The following is a 15,910-nucleotide window of genomic DNA, read 5'->3' as shown; positions in this document are numbered from 1 at the left end:
AAATATTAAAAAAAATAAAATTTTTTCCTGGCGGCGGTCCGGGGAACCCGACGTCGCTCCCTGTAATACCGACTTCTTATCAGACAAATATTTTTGGGTGGGGTTTGTCAATTGGGTTTTCCGAGTGCATAAATTTTCCGAAAAGTGATTGTCGGCCCTTTCAGCGCGCCCCCACGCAATGCATCGCGTGTGAAAAACCTTTTAAAAAAATGTTTCAAATCGGCCGTGTAATCTTATCGACCGAGTTTTTGAGGTTAACACTCCTTCCATTATAGTGACAGTCCGAGTTAACCTCGTCATAATTCCGCGAATGTTTTTGTTTCTAGCATCGATCTGATCGAATTCTCGCGCTTGTGTTGGTGCCCAGTGGCGTGCTTTTAAAGACTCCTTTAAAAATATGTGAAGTGGTCCCAAGTGTCAGGTTGTGAAAGTTCATTGCAAAATTATTTTACCGCCGCCATTTTGTGAGTATTTTGTCGGGCGAAAATGCTTCGGAAAAGCGCCCCTACGGCCCTCATTAGGGTTTTATCTGCTCAGGGGCGCAGTCTTCGTGGTATTCAACGTATCTGTTTTCAGTGAGATGAGAGCATAACGTCACAGCAGCGAGTATGGCGCCTGTCCCAAGACCAGGTAGCCTGAGGGACCCCGAAATCGCAGACTTGTTTTATAAACATGACCCGGAGAAGATCTTCGAAGATCTTAGAGAGATTGGACATGGCTCTTTTGGGGCTGTGTACTACGCGCGGTGTCTCCTCACCAAGGAGATCGTCGCGATCAAGAAGATGTCTTACATGGGGAAACAGAGTCTGGAGAAGTGGCAGGATATTCTAAAGGAGATTCGGTTCTTGAAGCAGTTGAAACACCCCAACACCATTGAGTACAAAGGGTGCTATCTGAGGGAGAACACAGCATGGCTGGTTATGGAGTATTGTCTTGGATCAGCTTCTGATATTATTGAGGTGCACAAAAGACCGCTGAAAGAGGAGGAGATCGCCGCGATCTGTGATGGGGTACTGTGCGGACTGAGCTACCTCCACGAATTCGGCCGCATACACAGGTAAAATTCCTCCTCAAAATAGGTTAGGTAAACAAAGTCACGTCTCTGATTCATCCACACGACAGTAGTACTATCAGAACCACAAATTGATGGGTTGTTTACTGTGTAATTGTTTGTTTTGTATAACATAAATTACGTGCTAAATGACTGATTAGATGTAATCATGTGAGGTACAAAGACATCGCGATTAAAAAAGGGACGACTTATCCGGCTCCAAGGACCATTCTTTTTTGATATTTGTAACAAAAAATTGCCAAAACGAGTTCAAGGACCGTTTCGTCCAACAGGTGCAGACTCGGCCCCCATTATCGCAAAAAAAAAGAAAAACGAGGTGACTCACTTCCTTTCGGTTCCCTGATTAGTTCTGATTATCAGGTCGTGAACTGTACCCAACCAAAATATTTATACATTATCACTTGCGGTTGGCAAAGTTTTTTAATGAGTATCTACAGGATGTTCCTCTTTTTTCAGGGACGTGAAGGCGGGCAATATCCTCCTCACCGAGAACGGTACGGTGAAACTCGCCGATTTTGGTAGTGCTTCGATCAAATGTCCAGCGAACTCCTTCGTTGGTACTCCTTACTGGATGGCGCCGGAGGTCATCCTAGCCATGGACGAAGGCCAATACGATGGTAAAGTGGATGTCTGGTCGCTGGGCATCACTTGCATCGAGCTAGCTGAACGAAAACCGCCATATTTTAACATGAATGCCATGGCGGCGTTGTATCATATTGCTCAAAACGAATCGCCCACATTGCAGTCTTCCGAATGGTCGGACGTCTTCAAGCACTTCGTCGAGGCCTGTCTTCAGGTATTTAGGATCCTCCAGGCGCACAGTGGTTCAGTTTAGGAATTTAGCGCGACATAATCAAAAAGTGCGATCAAATAAATGTAAATATTTAATGAAAAATAATACAGAGACAAATAATTCTTCTTAAGTTTTACAATTGAGAAAAACGAAAATTCTGCCGCTTGAGTAATTGGGGTTTCAAATTTCTGGTTTAACACGTCTGTAGACACAGATTTCTTAGGATTTAATTTTTTTTTAAGATTGTCATGCGAAATTATTGAATCCGATAATACAATAATAGCAAATGATGTAGCAAATCTTTATTAGTGGCATTTAACTGTCCAATTGGTAATAAGGCGTTATTAATTACATCAGCCATGTTATAATGTTTAGATTCAATTGGAACGAATCGCAATTTGCTAATTTGAAATTTCGCACATTTCGGCAACAGTTTTTACAACGCACTTTTTTGATCAATTTTAAAAGGGCATTTTAATAATTGTATCATCAATGTCTGTCAACTAGGAACTAGTTCTTTCAAGTGCAAAATTTGGTGACTTCGTTGTAGATGCTTATGTTAAATCCAAATAAAACTATGTACGTAATCTCTGAAAAACAAGCCATAACTCTCAAGTACGCACGCACCCGCACGCAATTTTTGTACAAGGTGTTTATAAATGTTTCTAGCATCAAAGGTGAGTCTGGAATCCTTGTCGTGCACTATTTTGCCGCTTTGTTTTCATAGTGAATATAACTATCTTGAAAATTTTTTTATAATGTTACTTACGTTAATGACATTTCAGTTACGGTTTTGTGTCCAAGTTTTTCATTTTCAGGTTTTAAATCACAACTAATACAGTTTATTTCTCTAAACTCATTACTTTCCTTCATGTTTGAGGTTAACTGCAAATGTCAGTTGAAAAATTGAAACTCACATTTGTAATGAGCGGCAAATTTTTTTAACATTTCATAGCCACTCTTCATGCTTTATAAACACCTTGTAATTTCGATTTAAGAATGAATAGACATGATAAAAAGATAATAAGATAAAAAGATTAAAAAACCAATCTAAAGATAAATTAAATTTCGAAGTTGTAAACAAATAAAAAAATTAAAACCCGCGAGTTGAAAAAAAATCTAATTTATAAGAAAATAAAGTGAATACCTAAGGTAACATTTGCCATGTTGGGGCGTTCGAATTCTAATCCAATTGTTTTCCCCAGAAATTGCCGTCGAACCGCCCGCCGTCTTCTATTCTCCTCACTCACCAGTTCGTGACTCGATCTCGCAGCCCCAACGTCCTCATCGATCTGATCCAACGTACCAAAGCAGCCGTCAGAGACCTGGACAACTTGAACTACCGCAAAATGAAGAAAATACTCATGGTGGACAGTTGCGAGACGGAGAGCACGATCGACGTGGACGACAACCCCGACGAGCACGCCGGCGGCGACAGTTCCAAAAGTAATTCCGTTACTTCCGAGCACAGTGTTCACTCCGTGGGCGTCTCAGCAAGCAGTCAATCCAGTAGCACCAACAGTTTACCAGCAGGTGAGAAACAAAGTGTGTGTTGTTCGTCACTAATTTGCTGTTTTGAGGCGCTGAAGATGGTACGAGGCGGCATAAAAGTTGCTTTAATCATGTGGCGGCGGCGGCGGCTGTTGGGGAACATGGGACGAATAACTTCGCCACGATTCGGACGACGAGTATTGTTACCAAGCAGCAGAAGGAGCATATGCAGGAGGAGATGCACGAACAAATGAGCGGGTATAAGAGGATGCGGCGCGAGCATCAAAGCGCTCTTCTGAAGCTCGAGGAGAAGTGCAAAATGGAGATGGAGAGTCATAAGAATCAGCTTGATAAGGAGTACGAGGTGCTGTTACAGAACTTCAGCAAGGAGTTGGAGAAGCTGCAGGCGAAACACCAACAGGAGCTTGAGAGGAGGTTCAAACAGAACACCGCGAGTGAGAAGAAATTGATAAAAGACATCACCAGCAGACAGGATTGTGACAGAAAGGCGTTCGATGTGCATAGGAAGAAAGAGTACAAGGCGAATAAAGAACGGTGGAAAAGAGAATTGTCGCAGGATGACTCCACGCCGAAGAGACAGAGGGATGCCACGTTACAGGTTCATAAGGATAATTTGAAGTTAGTGGACGCTCAGGACGAGCAGAGGTTAATCAGATGCCAAAAAGAATATTTAGAATTGGAAGTACGAAAATTCCGAAGAAAAAAACTCTTGAATTACCACAATCTAGAGCAGGATCTGTTGAGGCAGGAATTGAATAAAAGACAGCAACAACTCGAACAGGCTCACATGATGCTGTTGAGACACCATGAGAAGACGCAGGAGTTGGAGTATCGACAGCAGAAGGCGGTGCATGCGCTTCGAGAAGAGCAGGTGGGCTCAGAACCCCTCATCTCCTTGTTCTCTACTTTTTTTAATTTCAGGTGAAGAACCAGCACGACACCGAGCTCGCCAACCAAACCGAATACATGCGCCGCTCCGAGCGCGAGCTCCGCAAGAAGCACGCTCTAGAAGTAAAACAGCAGCCAAAGTCCCTCAAACAGAAAGAAATGATGGTCCGCAAGCAGTTCCGCGAAACGTGTAAAGTCCAAACGAAACAGTACAAGGCCCTCAAAGCCCAAATCCTCGTCAACACCCCGAAAGACGAACAGAAGGCGGTCATCAAGAAACTCAAGGAAGAACAAAGACGCAAGTTGGCGCTCTTAGGCGACCAATACGAGCAGAGCATCGCCGAGATGCTCCAAAAGCAGTGCTTGCGATTGGATGAGAGTCAAGAGACGGAGTGCGCGCAGATGAAGGAGCGGCTACGTTACGAGTTGGAGATTCTCATCGCTTATCAGAGCAAGAATAAGATGCAAGCACAAGCGCAGAGAGACCGCGAAAGGAACGAGTTGGAGGAGAGAGTGTCGGTGAGGAAGTCGCTCCTGGAAGGGAAGATGAATTCCGAAACACAGAGGTTCCTGGATGAGAGGGCGGAGAGGATTAGGATCCTGCATGAGAGGCAGGAAAGGGATTTGGAGGAATTCGACGAGGAGTCGGTGCGGCTAGGATTTAGGTGAGTGCCGGCCCTGGAAGACTTCAATTGAATTATTGGTTTTAGCGCCCTGGCGATCGCCGAGATCTCCCGAGAGAATTACGACGACGATGGCAGTTTGTCGGGTTCGATGCTAAGTCTGGCTCATTCCAATAGCTCTACGAGTTTTCCACCAGGTTCAGTGTAGGGTTTGTTTCCAGTAGTGGGGTTTTAATCGTCTGAATGGAAATTTGAGGGTCTTTAGGGACACCTGTATTCAAAAAAAAAAATTAACACAAAATTTAATTTTAATTCCCGTCATTTGAGAGTTCTGATTTGGAGTTTGTTGCCTACAGAATAATACTTTTAATTGTAAGTGTAATTAAATTTAAAAAGACTAACAAATACCAAAAATGTGGATTGGTATTTACGCTTAATTGTAAATTGGGCAATAATATAATGACCAAGCCACGAGTCGGAAATGCGGCGTTTGATGGACTGGTGATGTTATTATTGTTTTCTTATTTCCGGTTCCCTTGTTTCGATAGCAGTATTTATTGATTAAATTATAGAACACACTGTATATAATGAGTTTTTTAGGTGCGTTTACGTGTAAAATTCTGTTCATGGTAAATGTATTTTGTATTGTTTGATAGCATGACAAAAAAAATCAAATTATACTGTTTTTAGGACAGTGTTTAGTAAAAAAACAAAGAATAGTGCAATTTATCCCCTTATTTGGTTAGTATTTAATCACATCACAAACTATTTTCGATGTTAAGATTGTGATAATTATATTTCGGGTTACTTTTTCGAGTAACGAGATGTTAACTAGGCTACTCAATTTTCTTTTTTCATGTAAATGAATTTTAGTAATCGTAGAGAAATGATGAAACAAACAAATTCAGCTTTTAGTCAGGCGGTCGCTAATTATCACGGAAATGTACATATTTATCAAACCTTAGGACTGTATCAAACTGAGGTTAGTTGTATGATGCAACGATTTTGTTCGGCTGATAACTATTTATTTTCGCTGTGGCTACCAATAAAATAACAAAATGTATTTTATACGTAAATAAAAATTATTGCTTTAACTGTTTTGCGAAGCCCGTCTGTTCGGAGAGACAAGTGAGTTCAAACTCTTGTTACACAAATAACGACGGGGTGGCTGAGGTCACGCATTTTTTCTCAGGTTGGTAGCCACTGACCGAAACGTGTGTCGTAGCTCTATCAAAACAATAAACTGGCAGTTGGGCCAATCTAATCATTAAGAGTACGACATACGTTCAGCATCGCCGTGTTTTTGCCAGTGGGTGTCAGGGCTACCAACAAACTTTTTTTTAAAGGCTCCGTGAAACTGCCGCGATAAGGGACTTTAATTGTAACCACCGTGGACGCTTAAAACATAACCATTATATTCATGATAAAATTATACAATGTATAAATCACTAAATATAGAATCTACTGAGTTGGGGAGAAATCAGTCGGGACCATAATCCTACAATGCATCTCTCTGATCAGGGGCACCGTGTACGCCACGCATTCGTCCCATCCCGGGGACCTCCAAGCGCTCTCACGCGTCTCCTTTCTCTTATCCAAGTCCTCATAACCTGAAAAAAAAATGGATATAGCCCCCATGTTTACTCTCCACTGTCTTACACCAAATGTGGTGGACATTGTACAGTCTTCCGATTTGGGAGAAGAACCCCGCGAACGCCTCATCGTTGTTCTGCCTGAAGTTAATAGCCCTCGCCCAGTTGTTGCCCCATTCTATCATAGTCCCTGGCTTCAGGGCATATGAACGAATCTCGTAGATGTTTTTAGGTTGGCGCAACTGGATTTGGGGCCAATAACTAAACGCTAGAAGATACTGCAAGTGTCTCGAACGCACCAACTTCCCTTGACAATCGACGATTTTTTTGAAATCCTGAAATTGAGGTTGAAGTTTGAGGTTATGTTCGAGATTTGCTTACATCGCTACGATTCGCGATTTCGTGGTAGGCGTCGATCTTTTCGTAGCCCCCAGTGAACTTCCAGAGATGGAGGGCTTGGTCCTGGTCCCCCACGTTCACCGTCCAGGACCCCACGAGCTCCACAGCCGATGCCAGCGAATTCTGTGCCTTTATAAACGCGAGCGTCTCCTTTCTGAAAGCAATTCTTTAGTCCGAATTCCGAGTCGGGGGCTCTTTACATCGTGTTCAAGTAGGGGACTTTGGAATCGGGCCGGTAATTGTGGGTCTGCAGGGCGTAGATCACCTCTTTGTCGCTGAGCATCCGACTGTGGCTCTCTTTCGTGGGCTCGATCTTCCTGACAAAGATTTTCGACAGCCATGCATCGCTCTTAGGGGCCGTGGTTGACAGGGCCCTAAACAATTGCCAGTTTTGACAGGGACGATCGTGTTTTGTTTCATAGATACCTGAGATTTTGCGGCAAATTCTGGAGGTACTTCAGAGAGTTGGCCATTTTTTGACGAGTGCACTTCTAAGCGGGCTATTTTCGGGTATTTTTCTGTTTTTAAATGACATGAAGGTTATCAGTAACGAAATGATGTATTTTCGAACGTCGTTGTCATCGCCCACGGAACCGGGGCGGACGCCGCCGGAGGGCGCCACCTCAGCGCTAAAAATCACGAAAGGAGCGCCCCATCAACCCCCGCGACACCTAAAAAACTCCAAAAGTGTATTCTAAATCCAAAATCCTCCAATTAAGTTGAAAAATTTGAATCTAGAGCGTTGCTAATGTCAACTATTACAGAAACCTGTAATTTAAATAAGTCTCGACGATTTGCTAGTGGATATTTTCATGGAAAAAAACTGAAGCCGGTGGTTTAAAAAAGGGAAAGAATTTATTGCTACAAGTCGTGAAGAAACCCTGGAATCGTTGATGGAGGCCCCAACTCCCGGCTGTCATTACAGGTCCCTGTAAACGAGTGAGGTTATGTCCCCCTAATTTAGGGAGGTGTAAGTGTCTACTTTTCGGTACTGTGCCCCCATGACGTGATCCGCCAATCATGGGTAAGTTTCCACAATGCTACTGAGCCCCCTTAATGTGCGTAACTCCTTTTAGAAGGTCCGTCTGAAGCGAAAAAGCTCCAACAGCACCTGGAGCTCCTCAAGCAAGAATATGCGAAACTCCAATCAAAATACCACGAAATCGAAAACAAATACAATGCCATTGCTGCAACGAACGGCGACAGCGACACCTTCGCTGCCCGTTTGCTCTCCACAGTGAGCAGCTTGTACAACTCTGAAATCTACAGCGACATCAAAATTTGGCTGCCTGATCGTAAAATCAACGCTCATAAACTAGTCCTGGATGCCCGTTCGAATCTATGGAACGAGAGCATCTTGAGGGATAAAAACGAACTTGATTGGAGCGACCTAGAGGCTGATGTGGCCGAGGCTCTAGTCCTCTGGCTCTACACTAATAAAATCGAGTTGAAAAGTGAAGATCTCACGTTGAAGCTCATACGGAAAGCGCACGAATTCAAGTTGGAGAATCTAGTGGAGAGTTGCGAGCAGTTTTTGATTTATGTGGTTACCATAAGGACTTGTGTGAAGTTCTACTCAGTCGCGGAGGAAATCGGGGCCGAGAATCTGCGGGAGTATTGCTCGGGGCTCATTTCGACGCATTGGGACGATTTGAACGCGAGCGACTTCGAGCACATGTCGGGGCCCCTTTTGTACCAAATGCTGAAGAACAAGACGCAGTTCCCGCTGCACTCGGCCGTGCGCCTGCAGAGGGAAGACGTCGTGTTCTTGTGTCTCGTGGAGAACTCTTCAAAGGTAAGAAGGTTTTGGAATTGGTATTATGTTACTTCTGAGGAGTAAAAAGCAAACTCCAAGCGTTTATTTCACAGAAATATGTACAATAAAAATATAATCACAGCCGGGGAATACCCCACTCGTGGGGTCCCGTTACACAGATAACCCTTGCAGTAGCAGTCGGTAGTGGTGGCGGTACGCACCCCTTTGTCGTCTACCACTGAGCATCCTTCGACGTAGGGCTCCTCGATGATCACTTCCGGTTGCCACTTCCCGTCTTTGTAGTTTTGCGTGACGTACGTTTGGTGTGCGCAGTCACGTTCCGTCGCGTTAATCGGTGATGGAATTTTGGCAGTGAAGTACCTCTTCATGCAAAAAGTTGAATATGGACAATCGACGACAAACTTGGCGGAGTAGTCAAATTCGGTACAGAGGCGTACGGTTTCGTTGCTAAAAGGGGGCGGCTTCGTTGTGGTGCATTTGTAGCACTGAATGACACAGTCGGCGCTGAAAACTAAAAAAAGGATTTTATCTAGGCGGCTATGGAAAAAAACGTAATGCAATAATTTCCAATCGTAGTTGGCTTAGAGAGAAAAAAACATGTCGTAGCTAACACCACCACAGGAGCTTTGACGTATCAAAACTCAGTGTTTGAGAGATTTGGTAGGTTTCGAGCAAGAAGCTGACTTACGTTCAAAACGCATAGCTACAGTAGACTCTCGATAATTTAAACCTCGATAAATTGAAGTTTTTCCCCGGTTCCCTTGATTTCTCTCGATAAATTGAAAAATTTTGATGTATTTTGGTTCCCTCGTTAATTTGAGATAAAATCGAGAACATTTTTCCCGCCAACACTCTATAATTTGAATTACCCCCCCCCTCCCCCCCCCCCCCTCCGGACTCTCGTTAATTTGAAGTGCCTTGCGTGGGCGTACAGGAAAAACAAAAAACTTCTGAACAAGCCATTCTTAAAAATTCCATTGCAGCTTTAAAATCAGATTTTACATATTTTTACTTCCGTCTTTTAATAAAAAGTCTTTGGAAGTTTTGTTCTAACATAAATCTGTTTCACTAGAAGAATTAATAGCTTATAAAACATAAGTTTTAATGATATTTTGTCAAAGTGGAGTTAGTGGATTTTACGCTCTCTTCTCTGATTGGTTTGTTTTTTTTTGACTATTGTCTGCTTACTTTAAAAGTTTAAAACTCTCGTTTATGTGAATTTTTTTCTTCGTTGTTTTGATTATTTGAATCACACTATATTTTGAACTCTCGATAATTTGAACTTTTTGCCAAGTCCCTTGAGTTTCAAATTATCGAGAGTCTACTGTACCTCGAAGGGAAATTAATGGATCAAACTAATTACGTCAATCAAACGCGATGTGGAACAACCAAATTACTTAATTACACCATTTTTGCATGCCCGCAATTACACAACGAGAAATTCGAAGGTGGGCAATTACACAACAATCGTCCGCTTTCGTCTTAAAAAAATTGCTTTCAAAAATAGGCATCGATTCATTGATCTCTTTCAATACAAATTTGGTATTACATGGCTCAAATTGAGTACTTAACACTAGAAATCGACGCGTCGTAACTTTTTAGCGCCCATAAAACTCCCGAGAATCGATTTATTTGTTTTTATTTTAGGATTTTCATGCAAACGCAGCCGCAGAATTTCTTGGTAACCACAAACACGTGCGAAATTCGCAGAGGAAGTGGTATTTATCATCGTGGAATTCTTAAGGGAACAAAAATAGGTCAGACGTTCCGGACTCGAAGTTTACATTTTCCAGACACGTGGAATTGCTCTGTTTAAAGAAATCTGTTTCTTACCACATCCCAGTTCGATTTTTTTCGATTACAAAACTGTCAACAATTTTTATCAGTTGCGTCAGAAGAGGTTAACGATTTATTATGAAATAATCCAATCGAACTGGAACAAATATAATTTACATGCCGCTTGACAGATTCCCAGTCCCATCGCGGTGATATCATTCGTTCCAAGAACTACGGAAATGTTTCATTTTTTGCTTGTTATCACCCCGATAAGTTAAACCGCACAAGAAAAATCTACTCAAAATGAAAATTCCAGAGACGTCTCATAATCACATCTTGCGAAGGCCGACGGTTAATCAACCGGAAATGCCAAGTGGGCGCCCCCTTCAATCACAAAAAGCGGAGCATCGACCTTTCCCTTAATTCAATTAATATGAATATTCACAATTGGATTAAGGACAACAATGGGGATTAATTGATGTGAATGGTATATTTTACACGGAGCGCATTGATCACATTCGGACCAGTTAGTGGCGCACTGATCACATTCGAACCACTTTTGCAATATCCAGCAGTTGTTGTTATTGAATGGCTTAAAATCTTATCCTAATCTTCTAGTTCCAAAATCATGTTTTAAAAAAAATTCGTTCCTTGTTTTTTTGGATTTTTTTTCAAATTGAATAGTTCCAGAGAAAACCAAAACCAATTTAAGATTGCAATCCGATCTTGACTTGGCCACGCGTGTTTATTTACATATTCACTTCTCCTTGAAAATTGTACCGTTATCACTGAAACAACTATTTTATCAGCTCGGTAAACATTTTTTTTTGGACCACTCCATAAAAATGCCGCTAATCCGGCCTTGTCAAGGCCAAACAAGCAACAAAAACAATGCGCGTAGTTTCTACCCCGCAACTCTGGTCCATCGAGCCGTATTATAAAATCTCCACTTTTCCCAATTTCTATCCGTTGGCAAAAATCTCGTTTCTATTCCTGACGTGTTGTCCGAGAAGTCGCTTATTTACGGTAATGTTTGCGTAAGCAGGTGTGCAAGTGGGTCATTCACAATAGCAGTGCGATAAAGAAAGAATATTGTCTTATAGTCATAACGAAATGGGAAAATAATTACACGACGTTTAGCGATGAGGCAATAACTTCTGCGAGATTACAACTTTCTACGTTTCCTAGTAGGCTGTGGCATCTTGGTCCCCTCGAGCCGGATCATTATTAATCAATGACCGTGAAATTTGCTTTTGTTTTTCACGATACGGAGGCTACTTATTTGGTGGCAACAACGCGAAAAAGTTGGTACGCTGAGTCAGAGTCCGAGTCCAAGAAGTATTTACATGAGTCAAAAACGTTGTGAAAGAAGATTCAACGCTTGATTTCCTCCAATTTCTGTAAAAACGTAGAAACGGGCACGTTTTTGGATAGAAACCGTTAAGAGCTCGTCTCCGAAGCGTGTAATAGAAGTTTCGGCCAAAAACACGCGTGTTGTGTTATTTTAATTTAACTTTATCAGATCGTCGCCGCTCCCAATTCACTTTCAACATTTTAAAATAATTAAAGCGGAATTGATGTAATAACGATTGGCGGGAAGTCGCGAAGGGCGACATTCATTTTTGATTACAAGGACGAAACAGTCGTCTCTTGTCGTTATTTTATATAAAAAAAAAACGCCTCTTACACGTCATTAACAACAGCAACAACACCCTCATAGCGTCCATGTTTTCATCTACATTTCATTCAAATCGTCTTCATCACTGGAAACAACACCAACCCACTCAACGATCGTCACTTTTTCGACGGACACCGCCGTCTGCGTGCGACAACGACGTTCAATCAACCGGACTGGACTTAAGTCGGAGTGGGGGGTTGAGTCATGGTTGCGCCGTTCGAAACATGTGGTTTACAAGGTCTTTGACTTTTTGGAGAATTTTTGTTTTCGCGATGGGGTTTATTTTTTTTGATGGTAGAATAATTTGCGGTCGCTGATGGACGAGCTATTTTCGTGGACCGATGAGATATCTGACACTTATTGGGTGGCATCTGAACGCCCATCACTTTGACCTTTCAAACGGTTCTAAATTTAACACCCACTGATGGGACTTGGTTTATTGTTTATTGATTAATCTAGCTTGCCATGACTTGGTTCATGTTACTTAATTATACTTAATTACAGTACGCTTTTCAGATTAAATTTTAAGTCCAAATGAAGCCAAATTACTGTTATTAATAAGACTCGTTCATTTTAATTTAAGTAGTCCGTCAAATTAGGCACCGCATTTGATTAAAGTTAACCTCACTCTACATTTAGTCATGCCTAGACGAGACTTGTTCAACCATTTTCAGCCCATTTATTCCAATTTAGCCAAATTTCCGCTTCTTTTAGTTGAGCGACATCGTGAACGTCTGGGCCCCCAACGGGGAGCTCCCCCTGGACGTGGCCTTGCGTAGCCACAACGCCAGCATAGCCGCAACGTTAGTCCAACACAACGCCGATATCAACATCCGGGATTCCCAAGGGGACACTCTCCTCCACCGGTCGATAAAACAGGAAGATTCTTTTTCCGTTCTTTTCCTGTTGGACAATAACTGTAACGTGACGTTGTCGACGAGGGCCGAAAACGACTCGCCTTTGCATCTAGTCGCTGGTGCTCCAAGCCTTGAAGATGGCGCGAAGGTCGCCGAGAAGTTGATGAACAAGGGGGTGAATGTCAACGCGCAGAACCGCCTGGGATTGTACGTGTAGTCTCGGCGTTAATAAGGGTGTTAACTGGTTTATTTTAGCACCGCCCTTCATATAGCGATACAAGCGGATAACCGCCCACTTTTCGAGCTCCTCCTCGACCAGCCCACTTTGGATGTCAATCTGAAAACTGTCGATGAACACGCCCCTTTGTATTTCGCCCTGTTAAAATACGAATCTGGTGATGACTCCGCCCAGGACTCTTACGCGGCCCGCCTTCTTGAGAAAGGCGTCCAGACTGACACATTGTACTCGGCCAATTGCGATAGTCTTCTACAAAAATTAATTGAAGAAGGGGCGTCTACCGCCGCAATGTTCTTATCTAATCATGTAGTAAATGTCAATCACGTGAACATGGAAGGAGAGACGGCTCTTCACGTCGCTTGTGCACGAAATACTCCAAGTGTCGTGGATAAGTTGTTGGAGTTGGGGGCCAACCCTAACCTACTCAGTAACGAGCTCCGCCAATCACCTGTACATTTCGCTGTTAAGAGCCACGCCCCCGATTGTATAGAAAAGTTTATTGAAAGGGGCGGAGCTAACTTCAACGCGCGGGATATAAACGGCGACACGCCCATCAGTCTTGCTTTGAACGACGGTCACAACGAGTTAGTCCCGTTGTTGATTCGCGGTAACGCCGACGTTAACGTTCGTAACGGAAAGGACTTCACGTTGCTCCATCAAGCGATATTAAAAGAAGACGCGAAGACAGCTCTGTTTCTTTTGGACAACGGTGCGGATATCAACGCCCAGTAAGTAGAACATCCACGCCTTTATCCTGTGATTGGTTGTTTTATTAGGACGGCGGAGTCAGAGACGCCTCTTCAGTTAGCCATCCACTGCAGATTGGGTGAAGTCGTAGACGCCCTCTGTATCAGGGGCGTGGACATGTCAGCGCCTGACCGATTGGAGAACTGTCCATTGTGGGCGGCGCTTGACTCCGGTCAGGATGATATAGCGAGTATTTTGGTACGACATGGGGCGGATACGGATTGTTGGGGGCCTGGGCCTGATGGGTGTCGCCAAACACTCCTCCACAGGTAAGAAGAAGTGGTTTCAATGTGATCACTACTTAAGTTTCACAGAGCGATTGATGAGAATAAAGAGGCTGCGGCGATCTTCCTCATCCAGTCAGGGTGCGACCTTGACTCGGCGAGGATGCCTGGGCCCAACGGAGAAGGGGGCGACGAAGCACGAGATCGGGCGTCGCCACTACATTTGTGTTGCCAATGGGGCCTGGAGACCGTCGTCAGAGTAAAAATAAAAATCTCTACTGTGAGGAAATGTTATTTTCTTTTTTTAAGACTCTGATTGAACATCGCGCCAATGTCAACAGTCGCGACGCTGATAACAAGACGCCTTTGCACATTGCCATCGAGAACCAACATCCGGAGATTATTTCTCTGTTGCTGAGCGTTCCGGAGATCGATCTCAGCCTCCGCGACAAATCCGGTTTGAGTCCTTTCGCTACGGCTTTGACCTTTCGAAACAACAAAGCGGCGCAAGCAATCTTGGACAAATTGCCTTCGGCGGCTGAACAAGTGAGTCATTCCGAGCGCTTTGCAAGACGAAGATGTTTGTTGTTTCAGTTCGACGCCAAAGGGCAGAATTTCCTCCACATCGCCATCAAGAAAGGCGACATCGAGAGCGCCCTCTTCCTCCTCACAGTCCACGTCGATGTCAACTCGCGCGTCCAAGACCCCATGTTAACCCCCCCACTCCACCTAGCGGCTCGTCACGGCAACGAAACTCTAGTCCGCAGCCTCATCCTCGCGGGAGCTCGAGTCGACGACCGAGACGCGCAAAAGTGAGTAGCCCTGCCTCTGACTCCGCCCATTATCTCTGTATAGACGTACAGCTTTGCATGTGGCGTCGGAAGCTGGGAACGCCCCTGCAGTCTCCGCCCTTCTGCAAAACGGTTCGGATTACGACGCTGTCGACATCGAGAGCGATAACGCGCTCCACATCGCCGTGAGGGAGGGGCATTTGGGCGTGGTCCGGGTGCTTCTCACCGAATCAAGCGTGGACGCGGAGGCGGTGAATTTAAAGGGGCGGAACCCGATGCACGAGCTGTGTAAATATGGCAAGGACAACGCTGCGGCCATTTGTGAATTGTTTTTGGAGTGCATGTCCGAGTATCCAATCAATAAGACTGATATTATGGTGAGTTGTCTTCAATTTGGGGAAGTTGAGTAAAGTTTTTTTTAGGGGAATTCCCCCTTGCTTCTGGCGTACATGAAAGGCAACGGCAACTTGTGCAGAGTTCTCGTCAAAGCTAAAGCTTGTTTAGCCACGGAGAACAACGAACGAGTCACGATTTTCAACTACCAAGTGCCGAGCAAGCAACTATTGAATCGGTTACTCGACCAGTTGAGCCAATCGGCGGTTTGGACGAACACCGATTCTTGTCAAGAGTGCGGGAAGAACTTTTCCATAACAGTGCGCACGCATCATTGCCGACACTGTGGACGAGCTCTTTGCAGTAAGTGCTCAGATCAAGAAGTCCCCATTATCAAGTTTGGGGAAAACAAACCAGTGCGCGTCTGCAACATCTGTTTCGATGTTTTGAAAACTGGAGGTAGCTAAGCAAGGCCAGTGCAGATTTGGAAGACATTCCTGCTTCGTTATTTTTATAATTGTTTATTATATTGAGATTTTATTAATCTGTAGGTTATACGAAAATATAATGGTGATAAATTGAAGGGTTTTAAATTTCGTGCCGAGTCAAC

At 43.7% G+C, this 15,910-nt stretch overlaps 4 protein-coding genes across 5 annotated transcripts; 2 read left to right on the top strand and 2 right to left on the bottom strand.

Moving 5' to 3' along the window:
• Positions 1 to 69: 69 nt before the first annotated feature.
• Tao (Serine/threonine-protein kinase Tao) lies at positions 70 to 5,986 on the top strand. 2 transcript variants are annotated; one of them, XM_088031900.1, is made up of 7 exons: positions 70 to 464; positions 577 to 1,057; positions 1,529 to 1,868; positions 3,071 to 3,398; positions 3,455 to 4,248; positions 4,299 to 4,930; positions 4,976 to 5,986. In XM_088031900.1, the coding sequence occupies exons 2-7, from the start codon at positions 609 to 611 to the stop codon at positions 5,094 to 5,096; spliced, it is 2,664 nt and encodes an 887-aa protein (XP_087888026.1). In that variant the 5' UTR covers positions 70 to 464; positions 577 to 608; the 3' UTR covers positions 5,097 to 5,986. The 2 variants fall into 2 exon arrangements, with proteins under 2 accessions (XP_087888026.1, XP_087888025.1); XM_088031899.1 differs by having other exon boundaries at positions 3,446 to 4,248.
• A 295-nt stretch (positions 5,987 to 6,281) lies between these two features.
• Nipsnap (protein nipsnap) lies at positions 6,282 to 7,514 on the bottom strand. The gene is made up of 5 exons (XM_088032012.1): positions 7,306 to 7,514; positions 7,080 to 7,253; positions 6,862 to 7,033; positions 6,548 to 6,815; positions 6,282 to 6,498 (listed from the first exon to the last, which is right to left on the bottom strand). The coding sequence occupies exons 1-5, from the start codon at positions 7,350 to 7,352 to the stop codon at positions 6,350 to 6,352; spliced, it is 810 nt and encodes a 269-aa protein (XP_087888138.1). The 5' UTR covers positions 7,353 to 7,514; the 3' UTR covers positions 6,282 to 6,349.
• Positions 7,515 to 7,775: 261 nt separating this feature from the next.
• Positions 7,776 to 15,883, top strand: LOC148177412 (ankyrin repeat and FYVE domain-containing protein 1). Its single transcript, XM_088031890.1, has 10 exons — positions 7,776 to 7,903; positions 7,956 to 8,674; positions 12,825 to 13,174; positions 13,223 to 13,933; positions 13,982 to 14,221; positions 14,267 to 14,435; positions 14,486 to 14,722; positions 14,771 to 14,988; positions 15,032 to 15,344; positions 15,390 to 15,883. The coding sequence occupies exons 1-10, from the start codon at positions 7,900 to 7,902 to the stop codon at positions 15,765 to 15,767; spliced, it is 3,339 nt and encodes a 1,112-aa protein (XP_087888016.1). The 5' UTR covers positions 7,776 to 7,899; the 3' UTR covers positions 15,768 to 15,883.
• LOC148177413 (uncharacterized) lies at positions 8,717 to 12,318 on the bottom strand. Its single transcript, XM_088032031.1, has 2 exons — positions 12,120 to 12,318; positions 8,717 to 9,167 (listed from the first exon to the last, which is right to left on the bottom strand). Exons 1-2 carry the CDS (start codon positions 12,157 to 12,159, stop codon positions 8,743 to 8,745), a joined length of 465 nt encoding a protein of 154 aa, XP_087888157.1. The 5' UTR covers positions 12,160 to 12,318; the 3' UTR covers positions 8,717 to 8,742.
• Positions 15,884 to 15,910: the final 27 nt, after the last annotated feature.

This window comes from Gnatocerus cornutus, chromosome 3 (assembly GCF_029298725.1).
Source record: "Gnatocerus cornutus isolate USDA-ARS CGAHR chromosome 3, icGnaCorn1.1, whole genome shotgun sequence".
Lineage (NCBI taxonomy): Eukaryota > Metazoa > Arthropoda > Insecta > Coleoptera > Tenebrionidae > Gnatocerus > Gnatocerus cornutus.
The sequence above is the reverse complement of the archived record's forward strand: the minus strand, read 5'-3'. Positions and strand labels throughout refer to the sequence as shown.